At 44.3% G+C, this 24917-nt stretch overlaps 1 protein-coding gene across 2 annotated transcripts in view; it reads left to right on the top strand.

Moving 5' to 3' along the window:
- Positions 1–6724: 6724 nt before the first annotated feature.
- The window catches only part of LOC135268130 (N-acetyllactosaminide beta-1,6-N-acetylglucosaminyl-transferase), a 96039-nt gene continuing 77846 nt past the window's right edge, over positions 6725–24917 (top strand). For both annotated transcript variants that reach the window (XM_064362977.1, XM_064362976.1), the window contains exon 1: positions 6725–10947. In XM_064362977.1, the coding sequence (XP_064219047.1) occupies positions 10023–10947 (925 nt within the window). In that variant the 5' untranslated portion in view covers positions 6725–10022. The remainder of the gene's footprint in view (positions 10948–24917) is intronic.

Genomic DNA, 24917 nt, shown 5'->3' on the forward strand with positions numbered 1-24917 from the left:
ATCCCCATCTTTACTAAAAATACAAAAATCAGCCAGGTGTAGTGGCACTGGCCTGTAATTCCTAGGCTGAGGCAGGAGAGTCACTCGAACTCGGGAGGTGGAGGCTACAGTGAGCTGAGATTGCACCACTGCACTCCAGCCTGGGCAGTACAGCAAGACTTCGTCTCAAAAATAAATAAATAAATAAAATAAAACAAATTATACTTCTATGTGTCACTAAATATACTGTTAGCTTATAGAACATGCTTATTAAATTTCTGCTGGCATTGTACGTCATCTTTTTAAAAAATTTTTGTTGGTACATAGTAGCGGTACATATTTACAGATTACATGAGATGTTTTGATATAGACATGCAATGTGTAATAATCACTTCACGGTAAATGGCGGCTCTATCATGTCAAGCATTTATCCTTTGTGTTACAAACAATCTAATTACACTTTTAGTTGTTTTAAAATGTACAATTGGCCAGGCGCAGTGGCTTACACCTGTAATCCCAGCACTTTGGGAAGCTGAGGCAGGCAGATCACGAGGTCAGGCATTTGAGACCATCCTGGCCAACATGGTGAAACCTCATCTCTACTAAAAACACAAAAATTAGCTGGGCATGGTGACGGGTGCCTGTAGTCCTAGCTACTCGGTAGGCTGAGGCAGGAGAATTGCTTGAACTGGGAGATAGGGGTTGCAGTGAGCTTAGATCACGACACTGCACTCCAGCCTGAGGGACAGAGCAAGGCTCTGTCACAGAAAAAAAAAAAAGAATTGTTGATTTGCTGTTTCTTCAGTTTATCCTGGCTTTATGATTACAAACTTTTTTTTTTTTTTTAACTCCGTTGGATTTTGAGGTTTTACTGTGTTCCCCAGGCTGGTCTCGGAATTCCTGGGCTCAAACAGTCCTGCCGCCTCAGCCTCCCTAGGTGCTGAAACTGCAGGTGCATACCACCATGCCCTGCTTTATCTCCACTGAATTTTATAAGCTGCTTCCAACTGCAAAGTGTTTGGCAGAAGAGAGGAACATGGCTAAATGCACGGTAGGACTATCTTGTTCCCTGGGACAGGAATCAGTTCATTCCTGGAAGGGTATGTAAAGAGCCTGTTTGCCTGGCCTAGGAAAAGTCAGAATTCAGGGAGAGAAAGTGATTTGCTCAAGGTATACAGCTTGCATTAGAGAGGAGAGAACTTACCTTCTGACTCCAACCCAGGGCATTTTCTACTAAATTCTGTTGTCCCTCAGGATTTCCCTTCCCCTGTTGGGGGAACATTTGGGTGGAACACATATCTAAATCTGTTAGAGGTTACCCTATGGCAGAGACTGTAAGATTTCCTACCAGTAACTAAATGGAAAGGTGGAACCTTAAACACGAGGAGTCTGTCAGGGAATCCAAAACTTCCCCTCTGGAAAAAGCAGCCTCTTTTGGGGCAAACTGGAGGGTAGTCTTAGGAAAACACCCAAGAAAAATTATCCTGAGGTCTCTCTTGGAGTATCCTCATGAAAAGACCAGGTAAACCCGGGGCAGTTATCTTTCTGAGCGGTTTCTTCTTCTAACATTCCTAGAGCGGAAAGCAATGAACTCAAAGCCCTCCAGGATTCTGGAGGCTGGGGATGAGCTGGTGTCAGGTAGCACCTGGTCTCCAGCAGTTTAAGGAATCCAGACTCCAGGCAGGCTCCCTGCAGACATGCGTTCTCCAGTCTCGGGGACTCTCAGGGCAGGCCTTTGGGGGCGGAACTGAAGGCAAACAGACCTTTCCACTTTCACATTCCAGCTTTTGTTATTCCACTTAAAACACTATGCTTAAACTGCGTTTACCTTAAACAGGCTTACTGTGTTCACTGCAGAACACCTCTGGGCAGTTTTATCCTCCCGGGAACCGAGAGAGGTAGGTAGAGGTCACCGTGTTGGGAATCTGGTGGACGGAGGAAACTGGTGAGGAGCTGGTCTTCCCAGGTTACCTCTATTGCATTGCCGACAGCAATGCAAAAGTTTAAGGTCCAATAGGCTGGGACTCATGTGGGCTGCATGGATGTTTTATATTTCCAGAACCTAGCACAGTGCCGGGCATAAAGTAAGTACATGAAAAAATGTTGAATGAGTCATTTGGTCATGAGATTTCTGTTTCCAGGGGCTTCTTGCAAAGAATGGCACGTTTGTATGTTGTTACATTATGTGATAAGCTTACTGGGCACTAGGATTTTCCGTATGTCTCGTTAAATCATTAGTATCCTTCTATATCTTAGTTAAAACTTTTAACTTTTTAGGAAAGGACAGCTTTCACTTCTGATTTAATGGTTTACATTGTTTCTCAGTTCCCTTCAGGCAAAGGAAAATGTTTCCAGAATTTGATAAGGTACTTGGCACTGTCTGGCATTTTTTTTTTTTTTTTTTTTTTTTTTGAGACAGAGTCTCACTCTGTCACCCAGGCTAGAGTACAGTAGTGGGATCTCAGCTCACTGCAACCCCCGCCTCCTGGGTTCAAGCAATTTTCCTGCCTCAGCCTCCCAAGTGGCTGGGACTATAGGCATGCACCACCATGCCCCGCTACTTTTTGTATTTTTAGTAGAGATGGGGTTTCATCCTGTTGGCCTGGCTGCTCTCTAATTTCTGACCTCCTGTGATCCACCCACCCTGGCCTCCTAAAGTGCTGGGATTATAGGCATGAGCCACCACACCCAGCCTAAAATGTATTTTATTTAATTAGTTGCTTTTGAAGCATTCCTGTGAGGTATGAACCTCATTTGATAATAGGGAAAATTGAAAATGAAGCTCTGGACTTCATTTTCAGAAAATGAAGTAGAAAAGTAGTAGAGTTGTATTGCCCTTCTGTGAAAATCCGTCTTCCGATATTAAAGACAGGTCTACTAAGTCAATTCAGGCTTAGCCAAATTCAAAGCTACTGTTCTGTTTCCTTATTTTCAAATGTGGGCCTTTGAGAGTCGTCGCTTGTAAAGAGAGTCTTTCCACACCTGGTGGCAGATTGGCCCAGTAGAGACTAGTTACCTGTAGGATATGGTTTTCCAGAAGACAGGGAGACCATAATCCCAGGACCTGGGAACCCAACTGCATAAAGGGTCTGTTTCTTTGCACTCTGTCCTGATTGAATGGCATATTGCAATTATTGGAAGAAGGGAGGCTGCATGCTTTCATATAATTATTCGTAGTGATCAGAAGCTTAAGGTCTCACTTGTGGAAGTATTCTACCTACAGAGGTGATTTTTAGTGCCTATAACTTCAAAATCCTATCAAGGGCTTTCTGAGTGATAGAGGGCAGGAAGGAAAGAGCAAAACTCCAGAAAGGGGAAAACGACAAAGCCTGGGGCACTGAGATTGGGCTGCTGTTCTAGCTTCTCATAATATCCAACCTACAGAATACACTCAAAACTCAACTCCAGGATAGCTTTCTGCAACAGAAAAATTAAACTGCTAAAACGAACGAGGTTCTCAGGCTCAGGCTTCTCACCTAGCCTCTGGCTTGGAAAGCCTGGGGTGGTCAGATATCTTTTCATGTGCAAACGCAGGTGGAATGTGCCTTTAAGGCCTGGACTCTGCCTAGTAACTGAGCTGCTATTTAACTTTCCTCAGCCTTACATTACCTCAAAGTTATTTAACTGGCTGAGCTTGAAAAGACGAGGTTTCAGCCAGGCGTGGTGTGGCTCATGCCTGTAATCCCAGCACTTTGGGAGGTTGAGGCAGGTGGATCTCCTGAGGTCAGGAGTTCAAAACCAGCCTGGCCAACATGATGAAACCCTGTCTCTACTTTAAAAATATATATGTGTGTGTATATATACACAAAAAATAAAAATAAAAATTAGCCAGGCACAGTGGTGGATATCTGTAATCCCAGCTACTCAAGAGGCTGAGGTAGGAGAATGGCTTGAACCTGGGAGGCGGAGGTTGCAGTGAGCCGAGATCATGCCATTGCACTCCAGCCTGACAACAGAGTGAGACTCCATCTCAAAATAAAAATTTTAAAAAAAGAAAATGAGTAAATAAATAAAAAAATACAAAAATTAACTGGGCGTGGTGGCATGCGCCTGTAATCCCAGCTACTCAAGAGGCTGAGGCAGGAGAATTGCTTGAACCCGGGAGGCAGCGGTTGCAGTGAGCCGAGATCGTGCCATTGCACTCCAGCCTGGGCAACAGTGAGACTCCATCTCAAAATAAAAATAAAAAAAAAAAAATTAAAATACAAAAATTAGCCAGGCGTAGTGGCGCGCGCCTGTAATCCCAGCTACTCACGAGGCTGAGGCAGGACAATTGCTTGAACCTGGGAGGTTTCAGTGGGCCGAGATGGCGCCATTACACTCCAGACTGGGCAACAGGAGGGAAACTCCATCTCAAAAATAAAAAAAGACCAGCTTTCTCTTGCAATTCCCTATTACCTTTTTTTCCAGGTATATTTTTGTTAAACCGTCACAGCCCACTTCATTCCCCTCTCATAGCCTCTTTTCCACAGCTTTCCATCCAGGTCTAGAATTAGCTCTGACTTCTCTACCAGTCCTGAGCTGAGCATGTTGGGTGCCTTACCTCCAGAATCCTCCCAGCATGGCCCGCAGATTGCTGTTGTCTTGACTTTAGACTTGCAAACCCAAGACTGATGTGGTCTGGCTAGGAAGGAAGCCACAGTTGGGAGTTGGAGGCTCTGAGTAACTGCAGAGTTCCCTCCAGCCTGCGAGATCTGAGGGTGTTGTTTTCTCAAATTCACTCCAAGAGGAAGCTGTGATTATAAATCAAATGACTTATTCAAGAGCTCCAAGCCTGTCATGAGTGGCCTTGGTCCATGGAGACTTTCTGACACAGAATCCAGGGTTTTTTTTTTTTTTGAGACTGAGTCTCGCTCTGTCGCCCAGGCTGGAGTGCAGTGGCACGATCTCAGCTCACTGCAACCTCCGCCTCCCAGGTTCAAGCAATTATTCCATCTCCACCTCTCGAGTAGCTGGAATTACAGGCCACCCAGCTGATTTTTGTATTTTTCGTAGAGACGGGGTTTCACCCTGTTGGCCAGGCTGATCTCAAACTCCTGACCTCAGGTGATCCACCTGCCTCAGCCTCCCAAAGTGCTAGGATTACAAGCATGAGCCACTGCACCTGGCCTCCAGGGCTCTTTTTAATTGTACTATTTAAGGCCTGTTGCTTGAAGCCTGTGGTTATAACCCGTGCTTAAAAAGGAATAGTGATGAGGATAAAACAGCACTGAGCTAGTCAATAGAAAACACATAGGCCGGGCGCGGTGGCTCAAGCCTGTAATCCCAGCACTTTGGGAGGCCGAGGCGGGTGGATCACGAGGTCAAGAGATCGAGACCATCCTGGTCAACATGGTGAAACCCCGTCTCTACTAATACAAAAAATTAGCTGGGCACGGTGGCGCGTGCCTGTAATCCCAGCTACTCAGGAGGCTGAGGCAGGAGAATTGCCTGAACCCAGGAGGCGGAGGTTGCGGTGAGCCGAGATCGCGCCATTGCACTCCAGCCTGGGTATCAAGAGCGAAACTCCGCCTCAAAAAAAAAAAAAAAAAAAAAAAAAAGAAAACACATAAATGAGAAAGAGGAGGCAGAGAGGAGGACAGGAAAACAGTGTCTTTTTGAAAAAGGACAAAATGATACAAAAATTAGCTGGGCATGGTGGCGCATGCCTGTAATGCCAGCTACTTGGAAGGCTGAGGCAAGAGAATCACCTGAACCCAGGAGGTGAAGATTGCAGTGAGCCAAGATTGCTCCATTGCACTCCACTTGGGCAACAAAGGCAAAACTCTGTCTCAAAAAAAAAAAAAAAGGAAAAAAGAAAAATGACAAAATGTTTTGCCCTTTGGATTAAAAACCAGTTTAATCCAAGCTGTTCTTCCTCTGAGGCCGCCTCAGGCTTCAAAGATGCTGAGAAAGTTTCCATTGGCCCCCTGGTTTCTAATTTGGGCACACAGGTGATTTCATGGTAAAATGAATATGTGAAAAGCGCTTTGGGCGTCATATGGTCCATGAATAATTAAGGTGAGGATGACGGGATTCTTGACTGTAGAAAGGAACCCCTTTTCTTCCGCTTCTGTTTCTATAATCAGTTATTGAGACTATACTCCAAGTGCAGTATCTTAGTGCAATAAAAATTAGTTTATGTTCTGGAGTGAGAATTTATAAAAGTATGTGTTATGGAGAAATAAGCAATTAGAGATTGAACATAATATACACGTGGTCAGTTACCGAGCAACCAAACTAGAAGTCTTTGCTGGTTTCCAGTTTGTTCAGAACTCTATTTATCCCACCTGATCAGCACCTCCAACTTAGAATTGGAGGGTATTAATTTTGATCTAAAGTTCAAGCTGGGATGGACAATCTCTATTCTTTTTGGTCACTTTCTGATTACTGTCTCCTCCCATTATATCACACAAATGCAAGCGCCTAGAGCCCAGAATTGAGGAGAGTGATTAGTGGTAGATTGCACAAGGGCATCGGGAAAGCCGGAGGGTCAGGAAGACCAGCATGTCCCACGTGCCTACCAAAAGAAAACGCATCAGCTGGCACTGGGTTGAAGTAAAAGGAAATAGGTTCAGGCCGGGTGTGGTGGCTCACACCTGTAATCCAAGCACTTTGGAGGCCAAGGCAGGCAGATCACCTGAGATGGGGAGTTCAAGACCAGACTGACCAACATGGTGAAACCCCGTTTTTAAAAGAAAATGAAAATGAAAAAATGAAAAGGAAATAGGTTCATATTAATTCTGTATTTTTTTTTTTTTTTTGAGATGGAGTCTCACTCTTGTTACCCAGGCTGGAGTGCAATGGCGCCATCTCGGCTCACCGAAACCTCCACCTCTCAGTTTCAAGCGATTCTCCTGCCTCACCTTCCCAAGTATCTGGGATTACAGGCATGCACCACCACGCCCAGCTAATTTTGTATTTTTAGTAGAGATGGGGTTTCTCCATGTTGGTCAGGCTGGTCTCAAACTCCTGACATCAGGTGATCTGCCCACCTCAGCCTCCCAAAGTGCTGGGATTACAGGCATGAGCCACCGCGCCCGGCTCATATTAATTCTTATTTAAATGTCTATCATTGTCAACAATACTATTTTGCATGATGGTAAATGCTCCAGAGCTCAAAATCAAGGGCCTCCCATGCATTTCAGGTAAGGATAAGTAAAGATGCCCGAACTTTGCTTGTACCTTCAGCAGAGCACAAAATGCAAGCGTTCATTACCCTGCAACTAAATCCAGTGAGCTGGAAATTCAGAGAGCAAGCAAATGATTCAAGATGCTTTTATGCCTGCAATGTCTGGAGGGATAGAACTAGGCCAAGAATGAGGTGAGAGTCAAAGAAAGATCTGATGTAATTGTCTAGGTAAATTAGGAGAAAATATGGTAAAAATTACTTAACTAGTTTAGATAAGCATAGTTCAGCACTGGTATTTTCCTTTAATCATTCCTATAGTCAATTTCATTTGATATGGATAGGGTCTAAAGAGACATTAAAAGTCAACTAAAAAATTAGAGAAATTTTAGTCATTTCAGAAAAAAATTGATTTTGTATGCCTACTGTATTGAAGAAGTGATTTGTTCAAAAGAATTCTGGATAAACGCATGAAAGACAGTTAAGAAAATATTGATTCAATTCTATTTTAGGGTCTCTATGAGCATGAATGGGTGTACCTGAGTCATGCTGTAGAATCTGATTCCAGAAGCAACTGAAAACTGACTCACTGAGTGCTAGAGAATTTTTCCTGGGTCCTTTCTCGTCATCATTTCCTGTATTCCTGATGCTATGAAACCGAGTTGGCCGCCGTCTCAATGCATGCACTTTCAGCTGGGGTGGTGGAAAAACCAACAAGAATAACTCCAATCTTACGTTCTAAACTAATGATTGTGAAGACACACCAAGAAGCACTATGGAAAATGTTATGGTGTGATATTAAGTGCAAAATGCAGGATGGAAGCTTGCATCTCCCTGCCTGCTTCTTTTTTTTTAATTTATTAGAGATAGGGCCTTGCTGTGTTGCCTAGCTGGTCTCAAACTCCTGGCCTCAAGAGCCCCTCCTGCCTTGGCCTTCCAAAAGTGCTGAGATTACAGGCATGAGCCACTGCACCCAGTCTCACCTGTGTTCTTGATCAAGTAAACGTGTACATCCTATGGGCATGAGGTGGAAATACTGTATTTATCAGTACAGGATGTGGAAACACTATCAATTATCTGTAATATCATGTTGTCTTTGAGATTAAGAAAATGAGCTGGGTGTGGTGGCTCACAGCTGTCATCCTAAAGCTTTGGGAGGATGAAGTGGGAAGATCTCTTGAGGAGATCAAGACCAGCCTGGGCAACACAGCAAGACCCCCATCTCTACGAAAGAGTAAATTATTTAATTAATATAATTTAATAAAAATTAGAAGACATTGGAAAAATTAGGTATGTTGACTGTACCACATTCATAGATACAAATATGTGTCTCCTACAAATCAGTATTACCTGGAATTTCTCACTAATGTGATCAGGGAAACAGGGAAATGAAAACTTGAGCATTCAATCAATAAATAGTTGATTGATGATGGCCAGGCGCTGTGGCTCACCCCTGTAATCCCAGCACTTTGGGAGGCCAAGGATGGTGCATCGCTTGATGTCAGGAGTTCGAGACCAGCCTGGCCAAAAATGGTGACGCCCCATCTCTACTAAAAATACAAAAATTAGCTGGGCACGGTGGCAGGTGTCTGTAATCCCAGTTACTCAGGAGGCTGAGGCAGGAGAATCACTTGAACCTGGGAGGTGGGGGTTGCATCGAGCTGAGATCGTGCCATTGCACTCCAGCCTGGGTGACCAGAGCAAAACTCTGTCTCGATAAATAAATAAAAAATGTCTACCACATACAGACAATGCTAGGAGCTAGAAATATGAGGAATACGTGAGTTTGGGAGGCTGAGGCAGGAGAATTGCTTGAACATTGGAGGCAGAGGTCGCAGTGAGCCAAGATGGTGCCACTGCATTCTAGCCTCAGAGACACAGGGAGGTTCCATCTCAACAATGACAACAAAACTGAGATGCTCTTCTCTCCTTCCTCTAAGCATTAGGGTTCTCCGTCTGCATCCTATGTGACCAGGGCAAAATAAACTTGAAATTCACTCACATTAGCCTCTATGCAATTTTGGGTGATGATGGGCTGTTGGTTATTTTGGTGCTTTAAAAAAGAAGTTAGCCTTTATTCATCAGAGTGCCACAGTCATTGTGCAGTAAGTTAGGTGGTGAGGTAAGCTTGCTAATTAATTAATGTGAGTGCCTTTTTTTTCTTTCATTTTTTCTCAAGTTCAAAGTTCCACAAATAATGTGCCTTTTAAAGGACTTTACCCAGCTGCGATAAAATTAAGCCCTGGAAAGAATTTGGCCCAATAACCAGTCAGATGCCATGCCCTACAGCATACCCAGCCAATTGGGAGGACGAGGTGTGACAGTGGAAAAAGACAGGGTTAGACAATTTTTTTAAAGCCCTACATATTTATTGACAGAATATTTCTCCAGGCAGTATTCACATGCTTCAAACTGAAGCTCTTAGCTTGGCAGTGCAGTTTAAGCAAACAAACTCAGGCTGTTGAACACAATGATTAACAGGAAGCAGGGGAGGGGACACAGTCACTAGACTTCGGCCGGGAGAAGAGGCTGGGGTTAAGGTCTGAGAGCTGATGACTTGCAGAATGGTCACCTCGCCCACTTGTGACTTCACCATGGGGACAGGTGGACCTCCAGGAATCAGAACCTCCCTGAGGCCATTTGTTTTTGTGTAGACACAGGTTGCAGGTTAGCAGGTGAACAGGCCAGCCAAATGCAAAGGAGCCATTTCAGAAATGTGTCAAAGGAAAGTGAAAATGCAACCTAGTGGTAAACGAAGAGGGGAGGAAGAAAGAAAAGGGACAAAAACCATGAACTGAAGGGACGGGGAACAGTCAGACCAGAGCTTCAGCCATCAAGAGGATGATTTTGGAACCTGGAGAACATGTAAGTTAAATATATCGACACTCTGATCCTATCTCAAGAGAGAAACATTTTACTCACTTCCTGGTTGTGAATGATGGGCTCTTGGAAGCACTGTCTTTTTAGCGTGTCTCTTATTTCTGCCCTGATTTTTGTACTTGTTTACAATACTAAGTTATGGGAGAATAAACATTTTCTGAGGGCAGCTCTGTCCAATGCTTCACTGTTAGCAGAAACCTGTCATCAGATTTTTGAGGGGAAAGTTTTTTACCCAACAGAAAATGCATTAAAAACTACCCTTGATGAAGCTACCTGCTATGAGTACATGGTTCGAAGCCACTACGTCACAGAAACACTCTCTGAAGAAGAGGCTGGGTTCCCTTTGGCTTACACAGTGACCATTCACAAAGACTTTGGCACTTTTGAGAGGCTCTTCAGGGCGATTTATATGCCCCAGAATGTCTATTGTGTACACCTGGATCAGAAGGCAGCGGCTGCCTTTAAAGATGCAGTGAAACAGTTACTCAGCTGCTTCCCAAATGCTTTTCTGGCTTCCAAGATGGAGCAGGTCGTCTATGGGGGTATCTCCAGGCTCCGGGCTGACCTGCACTGCCTGGAAGACCTTGTGGCTTCTGAGGTTCCCTGGAAGTACGTCATCAACACCTGCGGGCAAGACTTTCCCCTGAAAACCAACAGGGAAATAGTTCAGTATCTGAAGGGATTTAAAGGGAAAAATATCACTCCTGGGGTCCTGCCTCCTGAGCATGCAATTGGACGGACTAAGTACGTCCACCAAGAACTGTTAGACCACAAAAATTCCTATGTGATTAAAACCACAGAATTAAAAACTCCTCCTCCTCACAACATGGTCATTTACTTTGGCACGGCCTACGTGGCTCTCACAAGGGACTTTGCTAACTTTGTCCTCCAAGACCAGCTTGCACTTGACTTACTCTCCTGGTCCAAGGACACCTACAGCCCCGACGAACATTTCTGGGTGACGCTCAACAGGATTCCCGGTACGTACATCTCTTAGCTTTTATTTTTACCAATAGACACTGTATGGTCAATACTGAATAAGTTGCTTTGAAAAGAGTGGAAAAAATGTTAACAAACTTCTTTACAGTTTTAAATGTTAAATATTTTTAAAAATCTTTCCTCTGTAAAATGGTAAAATGGAGATGTGTTCTATCACCCACTCTTGTGAACAGCTCTGTTCACAGGACAAAAGATGGAAGAAACACTGGCCATATAAATAAAAACGTGGCCGCACGGTGGCTCAAGCCTGTAATCCCAGCACTTCGGGAGGCCGAGGCAGGTGGATCACTTGGTCAGGAATTGGAGACTAGCCTAACCAACATGGTGAAACCCTGTCTTTACTAAAAATAAAAAAATAAAAAAAATTAGCCAGGTGTGGTGGTGCATGCCTGTAATCTCAGCTACTGGGGAGGCTGAGGCAGGAGAATTGCTTGAACCTGAGAGGCAGAGGTTGCAGTGAGCCGAGATCGTGCCACTGCACTCCAGCCTGGGTGACAGAGCAAGACTCCGTCTCAAAAATAAAAATAAAATAAATAAGTAAAAATATAAACCCTATTCACCTTTCAGCGTAATGCATTTAAAATCAGGAATAAGTATTATAAATAAAATTCGAATGACAATTTGAACGTTTCAATAATATTTTTGTCCCTGTTGAAGCTCCCATTCTTTCAAAATGGAAGCAAGATACAACTTTTGAATTTTTTATTTGCAAGCTATTTTCTGGTCTTGAATCAAAAATTTAAAGCATGGCCGGGCATGGTGGCTCATGTCTGTAATCCCAGCACTTTGGAAGGCCGAGACGGGAGGATCTCTTGAGACCAGGAGTTTGAGACCAGCCTGGACAACATAGTAAGACCTTGTCTCTATTTTTTTTTTTTTTTTTTCAAGAAGTTTAAAAAAAACCCTTAGAGTACCTTAAAGATTTCTAGACCAGGGCCTCTATTTTGCAGATGAAGAAACTTCAATATGATTACATGATGTGCTCAAGTCCCGCAGCTAGCAAGTAAGCACATGCACCAATTATAAACTGCATCTCCTAAGCCTGATGTTCTTTTTAGGATGACTTTCAGTTAGGTCTCAGTTGTTACTAAATCAATTCCATCTCTCCTTCGGTCCAAGTTCCAAATGATTTTTGAATAATCTCAAGTTGTTTATAGTGAACCAATTTACTTCTGCTTGTTCAATTTAAAACAATAATTCATATTTGCAGTTCAAAGGAAAAAGTAACCGGAACCCATATGAAGATCATAGTCATGGTTTCTTTGGATTGGTGGTTCAACCCTGGATACATACTACGATCATCTGGGACTTCTAAAAATAACCTAAGCCAGGGCTCGTTTCCCTCCTTGGGGCCAGACATAACTTATGGTGTTTGTACAGCTTCTAAGTGATTCCCCCATATGGCAAGGGGTGTAAACCATTGTAGGTGCTTGTTTTAGATGTTGGTATACAAAGCTTCATAGGCTTAGAATTCTCTTTAAATCTGTGATTTTCTCAGATCCAGAAGGGATAATGTAGTGATCAAAAGAAATTGAGGCTTAAAAAAGTCGGGTGGGGGAGGCACAGAGCTGTTTAAATAGAATGACAGTGTCCACAGTAAGGGAAGTGAAAGCTCCACTTCCCTCCCATGTGCTTGGAGTAAGATGTAGACTCTTTAGGTCTGGCCACCCTGCTGTACGGGGGGACATTGACACAGCAGTTCCGAAGAGAGCAGCCAGAGAAGTACAAAGGCCAGTCCCCACTTTTTTTTTTTTAAGAGAGAATACCAAGACAAACAAAAAGGTTGATTGATTTGAAAAGACTTGAAGAGGGATCAATGTCTTCACCTAATTAAAAGATTTGCTCAGGAAAGAGAAAGTAGACCAACTCTGTCATTTTAGAAGTAGAATCTAGGGCCAGCGGATGAGAAATGAGAACACGTGGAGCTGAGAATAGAATGAGCAGGTTCCTCAATGGTGAGCAAAGTCAAGGGAATCAGGGCTGGGGAAGTCCTGCAGAGGAAACCTCCAGGATTGGACAGGATGGCCTCAGAGTCCCTTGCCGCTCTCAGGGTCTGTGATCCTAATCAGCTTACTGAACAGAAACTTAAGGGAAACACCCTGACTTCTCCACTCCATCTATCTATTGGTGCTGTATTTGTACACCCCATGTAGCAGTAACAGATTGGCAAAGCAATAGAACACAAATACACCCATTCACGTCTTTCAGAAACTTACAAAAGTTCGCCCCTGAAATCATTTTTATGTTATGTGTGTGGATGATCACTGCCAGAGGACCCCAACCGGCCCTGCCAACTGTTTTCTTTTCTTTTTGAAACTTATCTTTATTTCTTACTTTTTTTTTTTTTTTTTTTTCCTTAATCTCACTCTGTCATCCAGGCCAGAGTGCAGTGGCACAATCATGGCTCATGGCCTCAGCCTCCCAAAGTGCTGGGATTATAGGCATGAGCCACAGCACCTGGCACATGCTGGTCTCGACCTTCCAGGCTCAAAGCTTCCAAGAGGCTGGGACTACAGGTGTGTGCCCATGCCTGGCTAATTATAACTTTTGTAGAGACGGGGTCTCGCTATGTTGCCAGGGCTGGCTGGTCTTGAACTCCTAGGCCCAAGCAATCCTCCTGACTCAGCCTCGTGAGCCACCATGTCCAGCAAGGCCTGCCACTCTTTCCTGACCAGAGACAGGGCTGAATGTAGGAGGTAAGGGAATTAGAAATTTAAGGGTTGGCTTGTGTAATTATTACTCCTGCTATGTGGAGATCTGAGCCATTTTCCTTTGTAAGGATCCTTCTGGTTGATTGTGTGTGTGTTTTGGTTTTCGATTTTTTTTTTTTTTTTTGGCAGGGGATGGGAGGGATATTTTGAGATTGTTCCAATTGATTATAGTGATTGAGGGCTTATGATTAGGATTCTCTAAAGTTAACTAGTCAGGCTGAGCATGGTGGCTCACGCCTGTAATCCCAGCACTTTGGGAGGCTGAGGCGAGTGGATCACCTGAAGTTATGAGTTCAAAACTAGCCTGGCCAACATGGTGAAATCTGTCTCTACTAAAAATACAAAAATTAGCCAGGCATAGTGGCGGGTGCCTGTAATCCCAGCTACTCAGGAGACTGAGGCAGGAGAATTGCTTGAACTGGGAGGCAGAGGTTGTGGTGAGTTGAGATCATGCCACTATACTCCTGCCTGGATGACAGAGCAAGACTCTATCTCAAAAAAGAAAAAAAAAAAAAGGAATGTATTTTATTTAACTGAATTTGAAATATCACTTCTGCATGTGGCCTGTGGCTACAACCACGGGCAGGGGAGGTGGGCCATGCGTCCTCACTGCTGGCGCAGTGGTCAGGAGATGCCTTAGCAGCACTGAGATGTTGGCTGGACTCGTGTCTCAGAGTCTCCACCTCTGCTGGTTTTGCTTTGCCTGCCTCTTTTACCTTACCTGAAATTCTTCACTGTGTTTCAGGGCTTCCTCTGGCTTATGGGCTCCTCCACCCTGTGGCTTCTACTTCCTATGTCTTCCCCTGGTATCTGCCAGATTCCGTGCTGCTCTCTCTCTCTTTTTTTTTTTTTTTTTTTCCCAGATAGAGTCTCGCTCTGTCACCCAGGTTGCAGTGCAGTGGTGTGATCTTGGCTCACTACAACCTCCGCCTCCCGGGTTCAAGTGATTCTCCTGCCTCAGCCTCCCAAGTAGCTGGGATGACAGGTGCATGCCATCCTGCCTGGCTAATTTTTGTGTTTTTAGTAGAGGTGGGGTTTCACCTTATTGGCCAGGCTGGTCTTGAACTCCCGACCTAAGGTGATCTGCTCGCCTCAGTCTCCCAAAGTGCTGAGATTACAGGTGTGAGCCACCGCGCTGACCCATGCTTCTCTCTTGACAGCAAGTGCCCTCTGTGTCCTATTCAGATATTCCCAGAGAGTCCTTCCTCGGGTCATGCAGCCATTGTATATATACATAATGAGGATCCCTGTTCTCAATCCACTCCACTTCTCAGGCTGCTGCTGACCTCTTTGCGAACAACTGCCCTTTATGTAGCCCCAAGTTGTCCAATCAGCGGTGATCAGGATGGCAGGGTCATGTTGTTCAAAAAAGCAAAGCCTGGGCAACACAGTGAGACCTTGTCTCTACAAAAAATCACAAAAATAGCTAAGCATGGTGGCACGCACCTATAGTCTCAGCTACTGGAGAGGCTGAAGCAGGAGGATCGCTTGATCCCAGGAGGTCGAGGGTGCAGCAAGCTGCGATAGCACCACTACACTCAGCCAAGCAACAGAGTGAGACTCTGTCTCAAAAATGAATAAATAAGCAAAACAAAACATGGGGCTGGGCACGGTGGCTCATGCCTGTAACCCCAGCACTTTAGGAGGCCGAGGCAGGCAGATCACCTGAGGTCAGGAGTTCAAGACCAGCCTGGCCAACGTTGTGACACTCCATCTCTACTAAAAATGCAAAAATTAACCAGGTGTGATGGTGCACACCTGTAATCCCAGCTATTCAGGAGGCTGAGGCAGGAGAATTGCTTGAACCTGGGAGACAGAGGTTGCAATGAGCCGAGGTCATGCCACTGCACTCCAGCCTGGGCGACGGAGCAAGACTCCGTCTCAAAAACAAAAACATGGTCCATTCCCTATACATGAGAGGTCCCTTAAGAAGCAGCATTTCCTCTAAAGGCCTCTCATAGGTCTCTCTGCCTGGCCTGCTCAGGTGAAGGTGCCTATGAGGAGAACAGTGTTACAGAAAGGGAGTTCACATGTGGCTTTATGATGGGAAGCCTTGGCCGGGCGCGGCGGCTAACACCTGTAATCCCAGCACTTTGGGAGGCTGAGGTGGGCGGATCACCTTTAGGAGTTAAGAGACCAGCCTGGCCAACATGGAGAAACCCTGTCTCTACTAAAAATACAAAAAAATTAGCCGGGTGTTGTGGCGGGCACCTGTAATCCCAGCTACTCAGAAGGCTGAGGCAAGAGAATTGCTTAAACCCGGGAATCGGAGCTTGCAGTAAGATGAGATTGCGCCACTGCACTCCAGCCTGGGCGACAGAGTGGGACTCCATCTCAAAAAAAAACGATGGGAAGCCTCACTAGCTATTGTGAAATTAGGGCTTCCTGCCCTCTCTTCTTCCTCTCCCTGCTTCCGTCTTTTACTCCTTCTCCTCCTTAATCTGGTCCACAACAAGATGTCATGCCTTTCAGTTTCTTGTCTGACTCAGCTGTGGATGATTTCCATTTATAGGCCCAAGGTTGCAAGTTCATCCACCTCCCACTTTCATCCTGAGCTATTGATCCTCTGGGTCGATGGCTCTGCCTGTGATAGGGACATTCAGTGAGTTTATTCCACTGGTCATGTGCCTTGAATTTTACACATTTCAAAAATGACCAATGATTTCTTTTTCACTTGCTACAAAGGAGTATTTTGAATATAACTCCATGGGAGTTTATTTCAAACTCACATTAAAATAGGAATGAATGCAAAAACAGCCTTTCCTGGGAGCAGGCTTTGCACAGTGTGGGAGGAAGAAAGAGTGCCGGGGTGTCCAAAGGGGAAGGAATAGAGAAAGGAATATACCTGGTGGGTGATTGGGGGCTTGGAAGACAGACTCTCCCTGCTTCCAATTTGTTTTTCCCTCTGGAGCAAGCAGGTGGACCAGCCCTGTTGATATTCCATGGCAGGCATCTTCCCCTGAACCCTAAATGTGGGTGGCTCATTGTATTTCTATTTGCTGTACAGTCCACATGGCCTGACTCTTTGTCACTATTTGAGGCTGGCATATCCCGCTAGTTCCTCTATATGTAAAAGTGCAATGCCAGGTGCTGAGACCTTGAGAGATGCAACTTTGGGAGCAGAGAAGGGCTGATCGAATCAAGGTGGTCTTGGGAACTCATACTCGAGGCCCAGGGATGTGGCTGGGACCTTACTGCGTCCAGAGAGAATTAATGTTCCCCAAACCAAATGTGCACACGGAGCTTCTGAGATGCTGGGCGTGTGGACAGACTTGAAGAGGAGGAAACTCTGGGGATTTTTACTGTTAGCTTGCCTTAAACAATCTCCGTTTTTATATAAATACCAGAAATACTAATTTTTCTCAACTTCTAGGAAAGGAAATCAGAGTTGGGACACCTGTGAATTCTTTTCAAGGAAACAGTTTCTTAGGAAGGTGGTAAATGGCCTGATTCGTTTTTTAAACATGTAGATGATCAAAAACAATGGCATTCGTTTTATGACTTCCCTAGAGGAAGAAAGGAGGCATTTCACCGCAAGCAATCTGATCTTTGCTACCCGTTGTCTTTCCTCTTCACCCATCACTGGGTTTGTTCTTTGAGAAGTGTGTGGCTCGCACCCTGTCCTTACTTTCTTCTTCCTCCTTCCCAGCTAAGTTAGATGCTCTTTGACTTACAATGGGGTTATGTCCCAAGAAACTCATCACAAGTTGAAAATACCATAAATCAAAATGCATTTAATGGCCGGGCGGGGTGGCTCACGCTTGTAATCCCAGCACTTTGGAAGGCTGAGGCAGGTGGATCACTAGAGGTCAGGAGTTTGAGACCAGACTGGCCAACATGGTGAAACCCGGTCTCTACTGAAAACACAAAAATTAGCCAGGTGTGGTGCTAGGTGCCTATAATCCCAGCTACTCAGGAGACAGAGGCAGGAGAATCGCTTGAACCCAGGAGGCGGAGGTTTCAGTGAGCCGAGATTGTGCCACAGCACTCCAACTTGGGCAACAGGAGATTCCATCTCAAAAAAAAAAAAAAAGGAAAGAAAGAAAACAAAATGCATTTAATGAACCTAATCTACCAAACATCCTAGTATCCCTTAAACATGCTCAGAACACTTACATTGTTAGCCTATCATTGGGCAAAATCATCTCACACAAAGCCTATTTTATAATAAAGTGATGCCTATGCCATGTGATTTCTTGAATACAGGACACTGTAGAATACAGTATCAGTTGTTTACCCTCATGATCTCGTGGCTGACTGGGGGCTGGGGCTGCTTGCCGCTGCCAGCATCAGGAGAGAGTATCACACCACACCTTACTAGTCTGGGAAAAGACCAACATTCAAAAGTCAAAGTATGGTTTCTACTTGAATGCCCATTGCTTTCACATATCATAAAGTCAAAAAATTATAAGTTGAACTCTCATAAGTCAGGACCATCTGTATTCTTTCCTGAATTCATCCCCATGACACCTTGAATATAAACCCTGATAGAGCTCATGCCATCTATGTTCTGTTATGGAATAACAGGCTTAGTTGCTGGAAGTCATAAAGTGCCATAGCACAACTGAGGACTGCTAGTGATTTTGACATTTTATTGAGTTTGTAAAAAGATTGCAATTTCCCCAGATCAGAAATTGCCCCAATATGTAGTTTCATTGATTCATATGCATTTTATGTATCCATATACATTACCATCAGAAATGACTTGCATAATAATGATAATATAGGACTGGGCGCGGTGGCTCAAGCCTGTAATCCCAGCACTTTGGGAGGCTGAGGCGGGCAGATCACAAGGTCAGGAGATCGAAACCATCCTGGACAACATGGTGAAACCCAATCTCTACTAAAAGAAAAAAAATTAGCTGGGCGTGGTGGTGTGCCCCTGTAGTCCCAGGAGCTTGGGAGGCTGAGGCAGGGGAATTACTTGAACCTGGGAGGCAGAGGTTGCAGTGAGCTGAGATCACACCACTGCATTCCAGCCTGGTGACAGAGCAAGACTCCGTCCAGAAAGATGAAAGAAGGAAGGTAGGAGGAAAGAAGGAAGGAAGGAAGGAAGGAAAGAAAACTATGAATAGTCTTGCTTTGCTAATTACACCATCTTCTGGGATCTCTGAGGAATAACCAAAGACATGACCCTATTTAATATTTTGTTGCCCCTTTAGGTAGCAATTTTCTTTTTAAAACCAAAAAATAGCATTTCTTTCTGTGGGGACCTATCTTAACTTTATACTGAAGAAGCTAAAAATAGATTGATAAGAAAGAAAAAAATAAGAGTTGGGCTCAGCTGGGCTAGAGTCAGATGACATCAATTAGAATTCCTTTAAGATTTAAGTGGACTGGTGAATGGGTTGGAAAAATAGTCTGAAGATTTGTTTACTCTCTATTACAGTTAGAGGGTAGCTCATGCTCACGGGTGGGGCTTACAAGCAAACAGGCCTGAGTTTAAAGCCTGGCTCTACGGCTCACTGTCTCTTTAACTTTGGGCAAATGCCTCATTTCACTAAGCCTGATTCTTCAGATATCCTGGGGATAAAATATCTCCTTGTAGGACTGTTGAAGGATTAGAAAGTACACAAACCGGCTGAGCACAGTGGCTCACATCTGTAATCCCAGCATTTTGGGAGGCCCAGACGAGCAGATCACCTGAGGCTAGGGGTTCGAGATGAGCCTGGCCAACATGGAGAAACCCTGTCTCTACTAAAAATACGAAAAATTAGCCGGGCATGGTGGCATGCACCTGTAATCCCAGCTATCTGGGAGACTGAAGCGGGAGAATCACTTGAACCCAGGAAGCGGAGGTTGCGGTGAGATGAGATGGCACCATTGCACCTGGGCAACAAGAGCGAAACTCTGAAAAAAAAAAAAAAGAGAGAGAAAGAAAGGAAGGAAGGAAGGGAGAAAGAAAGGAAAGAAAGAACGAACACAAGTTATACCTGCCACATCACAGAAACTCATTAAATGTAGAGAGAGAGAACAGATTAACTTCTCAGCTATTGATTCTTGAGCTTTTAATGTTATACTCTAAAAATTCTATGTGCAACTAAAACAAAAAACAAAACCCACTAACATTTGGTTTTGAAAGCATAAAGTCTAATGGTTTTGTTAGAAATCAGGTATGTGAGGCTGGGTGTGATGGTTCACACCTGTTATCCCAACCCTTTGGGAGGCCAAGGCAGGAGGATCAGAGGATTGCTTGAGACCAACGTAGGTAACATAGTGAAATTTCATCTCTACGAAAATCAGCTGGGCTTAGAGGTGCATGCCTGTAGTCCCAGCTACTTGGGAGGCTGAGGCAGGAGGATCACTTGAGCACGGGAGGTCGAGGCTGCAGTGAGGGGTGGTTGTGACATTGCACCCTAGTCTTGGTGACAGAGTGAGACCCTATCTCAAAAGAAAAAATGAAGGGAAGGGAAGGGGAGGTAAAAGGAGGTGAGGGAGCAAGGGGAGAGGAGCAGAGGGGAGGGGAGGAGTGGGACTGAGAGGGGAGGGGAGGGGAGGAAAAAGGAGGGGAGGGGAGGGAAAAGAAAGGAGTAAATTAGGTATGTGGCTGCAGAGGTTCTGTTGGGTGTTGCTCTTAGCTATGTCACCTGTGTAGTCTTGTACCAGGAAGCAGTGTTCTATGACTAAAGCTCCCACCTTGCCAGGCTTCTCACTTTAGACTGGTCTGAAGTCAAATGGCCTCTACAACCTTGTTCATGCTGTCTCCTTGTTCTGATATGCCCTTTATCTTTGCTGCTCTTTCTTATCAGTTCTCTTCAAGATCCAGTGGAAATGTGATGGCCTCAGCTGCTTTACACTCCTGCAGAACCAGCTCACCCGCCCCCACTTGGTCCACACTTCTCTTGCAGCGCCTCCTCCGTCGCATCTTAACTATTTGTGTGCATTTCAGTCCCCTCCTCGCCCAGGCCCTGCCCACCCCCTATCACCCATACACCAAATGTGAACATGTAACCAAATGATTAGCCCAGGACCTAGGCTTTTATCCGGCTTCATCACTGGGCAGGCTTCCAATATCACTTTGCACCAGGAACAGAGAAATGGGAGAGAAATGGTCTGCGTGTCTAATAAAATATTCTCAACAAATGGAGAATGTTCCCCTTCAGCATTGCAGGAAGTTAATTTTCTCATTTTTCCATTCTAGCTCAGCTTTTAAGCAGTCCACAGGGTGGGATTCCTAAACCTAAGCCCCCACTCCCCCATTACCTCCACCAACTTTTCCGAAGGACAAACATCCTTTGCTGCCACATATGCTAAATCCATTAGAAAACACTCTTGGGAGTTATCAGTCATCTGATTGCTAGGTCAGTATCAATTACCCTCCGTGCATTTTGAGGACTGAAGTTGTATGTTGTGTTTGTTTTCTTTCAACTTTTATTTTGAGTTCAGTGGTACATGTGCAGGATGTGCAGGTTTGTTACACAGGTAAATGTGTGCCACAGTGGTTTACTGCACAGACCACCCCGTCACCTACGTATTAAGCCCAGCGTCTCCATTAGCTCCTCTTTTTGATGCCCGACCTCCCCTGACACCCGCCACCGGCCCCAGTGTGTGTTGTTGCCCTTCATGTGTTCATGTGTTCTCATCAAGCAGCTCCCACATATGAGAACATACAGTGTTTGGTTTTCTGTTCCTGAATGAGTTTGCTGACAATAATGGCTTTCAACTCCATCCATGTTGCTGCAAAGGACATGATCTCGTTCCTTTTTATGGCTGCGTAGTAGTCCATGGTGTATATGTAGCACATTTTCTTTATCAGTCTGTCATTGATGGGCATTTAGGTTGATTTCATGCCTTTGCTATTGTGACTAGTGCTGCAGTGAACATGCACATGCATGTATCTATCTGTATGACAGAATGACTTATATTCCTTTGCGTATATGGGATTGCTGGGTCAAATTCCTGTATGTTTTAATTCAGATCTAGAAAAGTAAAATCAACAATTAAGGGAATTTAGATGGGTCATTTTGGCCCTGAAAGGCTGTGATTTAAAATATCCAGAAAACGCCAGTCGTGGTGGCTCATGCCTGTAATCCTAGCACTTTGGGAGGCCAAGGTGGACGGATCACAAGGTCAAGAGATGGAAAACATCTTGACCAACACAGTGAAAAACCGTCTGTACTAAAAATATAAAAATTAGCCAGGCATGGTGGCTTGTGCCTGTATGTAGTCCCAGCTACTCTGGAGGCTGAGGCAGGAGAATCACTTGAATGGGGAGGCAGAGGTTGCAGTGAGCTGAGATCACACCACTGCACTCTAGCCTGGGCGACAAGAGCAAAAACACGGTCTCAAAAAAAAAAAAAAAAATCCAGAAAATGTGGTTGAAGTGGTTTATTTGGCTTGGATTTGAATTCCCTGTGTAATTGCTATTCCCCAAACAGACCTCTTTGCCTTTGAGCCAATTTTCCCCCTAGGCGTTTCTTGGCCTGGAAAAATCCTGGTTATCTTTGAGGACTCATTTGAGTTGGTCTTGCTCCTAAACCTTTGACAAGCCCCTACCCCCAGGCAGAGCAGTTTGTCCTTTGTGCCCCAGGTACTTTTTGTTGTCACTTTACGGACTTGTTAGGGTTTGTGGTTTAATCATCTGTTGCTGCTGCCAGAAAGCAGAGTCTTGGAGGGTAAGGAGCTTTATATCTTTGAGAGCTTCAACCCACGCAAAGCTTGGCGTCAGATTGAATTCAAATTCACCTTATGTTGCTAGTATGAAATAAATTGTGTTGTTGCTTTCATACAAATCCAACAGTTTTCTGCTAATGAGACCTGCAATGTAAAATTTAAAAAGGAAAAAGAAAAAAAAAATCCAGCAGTTTTCTACCGTCCAGATCGACGGAGTTACAGCTGTTTCCAGCCCCAGTTTTAGGCACCATAAGGCCTTCCTAGAAGGTCTGTCAATCATCATCCCGTAAGTTCTTACAATGCCAGGCACTAAACTAATTGCCTTTCCCCACCTAAATGTAACAGCTTTATTGAGGCATAATTTACACAGTGTGAAATTTATGACACATAATTTACATATCATAAAACTCACCCATTTTAAGTGTACAATGTCATGATATTTAGTGCCTTTACGGTTGTGCAACCATGATCCCAAACTAATTTAGAATCATTTTATCACTACAAAAAGAAACCTCACAACCATTTACAGCCACTTCCCATTTCCACACCCAACCCTGACTTTCCTGGCTCTATGGATTTGCCTTTTCTGGACAGTTCATATTAACTGAATCGCACAATATGTGTTCTTTCACGCATGGCTCCTTTTACTTACTGCCATGCTTTTGAGATTCATCCATGTCGTAGTGTGAATCAGTACTTCACTTTCTATAGGAATGGATACTGTTTCATTGCATGGATAGACCACGTTTATTTTTTCATCCACTGATGGACAGTTGTTTCTACTTTTGGCTTGTCTTTTGGCTTGTGTGAAGAATGCTGCTGTGAACATTCCTGAACAAGTCATTGTGGGGACACATGTTTTCATTTCTCCTGGGTAGATACCAGCAGTGAAACTGTGAGTCCTTATGTTAATTCTTTTTTTTTTTTTAAATTGAGACAGAGTCTCATTCTGTCGCCCAGGCTGGAGTGTGGTGGCACAATCTCCACTTACTGCAACCTATACCGCCCAGGTTCAAGCAATTCTCGTGCCTTAGCCTCCCAAGTTGCTGGGAATACAGGCGCGCACCACCACACCTGGCTAATTTGTTTGTATTTTTAGTGGAGATGGGATTTTGCCATGTTGGCCAGGCTGGACTCCAACTCCTGACCTCAAGTGATCCGCCTGCCTCAGCCTCCCAAAGTTCTGGGATTATAGGCATGAGCCACAGCACCCGGCCCCCAATGTTAATTCTATGTTTAACATTTTGAGGAGCTGCCCAACTGGTTTCCCAAGGGCTACAACATGTTGCATGACCACCAGCAGTGTATGAGGGTTCCAATTTTTTCACATGCTTGTCAACACTTGTTATTGTCTATCTCTTTTATTTTACCCCTTCTAATGAGTGTGAACTGGGATCCTCTTATAGTTCTGATTGGCATGTCCCTAATTAGCAATGATGTTAGACATCATGTGCTTGTTGACCTTTGATATATGGTCTTAGAAGAGGACTAAGTGCCTGTTGGACATTATTTCTTTGAATTAAGATTGTTGCAGTCGCTGAGGACACTAAGATACGGAGTTTTTATTACTTGCCCAAGGACACCCAGCTAGTAAATGTCAGTGTCAAGATGATTACATTTGAATTAGAAATGGGGTCGATTATGAGATGAAACTGTCTGACATTGAATTAAGGACACACTACATGGACAAAAATGTTAGTTTAGGTCTCTACCTCCTAAATCTTGTGACCAAGAAAATAGCTAAGACTTATTTAAAAAATAAATAAGTGGGCCAGGTGCAGTGGCTCACGCCTGTATCCCAGCACTTTGGGAGGCTGAGGTGGGCAGATCACCTGAGGTCAGGAGTTTGAGACCAGCCTGGCCAACATGGCAAAACCCTGTCTCTATTTAAAAATACAAGAATTAGCCAGGCATGATAGTACGCACCTGTAATCCCAGCTACTTGAGAGGCTGAGGCAGGAGAATCGCTTGAACAAGTCATTAGGAGGACACATGTTTTCATTTCTCCTGAGTAGATATCAAGAGTGAAACTGCTGGTCCTTATGTTTTTTTTTTTCTTTTCTTTTTTAATTGAAATGGAGTCTCACTCTGTTGGGGGGATTGCCTGAGGTCAGGAGTTTGAGACAAGCCTGGCCAATGGGATGTAACCCCATCTCTCCTAAAAACACAAAAAATTAGCCAGGCGTGGTGGGGGGCACCTGTAATCCCAGGGAGGCTGAGGCAGGAGAATCACTTGAAACCAGGAGGTGGAGGTTGTAGTGAGCCAAGATTGTACTGCTGCACCCCAGCCTGGGCGACAGAGCAAAAACTTGGTCTTGAAAATAAATAAATAAATAAATAAATAAATAAGATGGTCAGAGAGCTGCTAGGAAAATAAATAAATAAAGCAATTTATTTTAATCCTGGTAAGTAGTTACTGTGATTAGATTCCTTTTCTGTGATTTTATGCAAACTATCATTTCTCTTTTTAAGAATCAAGTGGGTACAACTCCCTCCTTTCTAATAAAACTGTTATCTTCTGTTTCTAGTGTCTGTCCTTTTCCTCCCAGCTCTTGCATAGTGAGCTGAAGGGTTTGTGCTGAAGTCCTAGTTAGTGCTTTTTGCTGTTCCTTTTTGGCTCTTTCTAT

The sequence above is a fragment of the Aotus nancymaae genome, unplaced genomic scaffold (genome assembly GCF_030222135.1).
Source record: "Aotus nancymaae isolate 86718 unplaced genomic scaffold, 86718_ANA_hifiasm-v0.15.2.pri h1tg000051l, whole genome shotgun sequence".
Lineage (NCBI taxonomy): Eukaryota > Metazoa > Chordata > Mammalia > Primates > Aotidae > Aotus > Aotus nancymaae.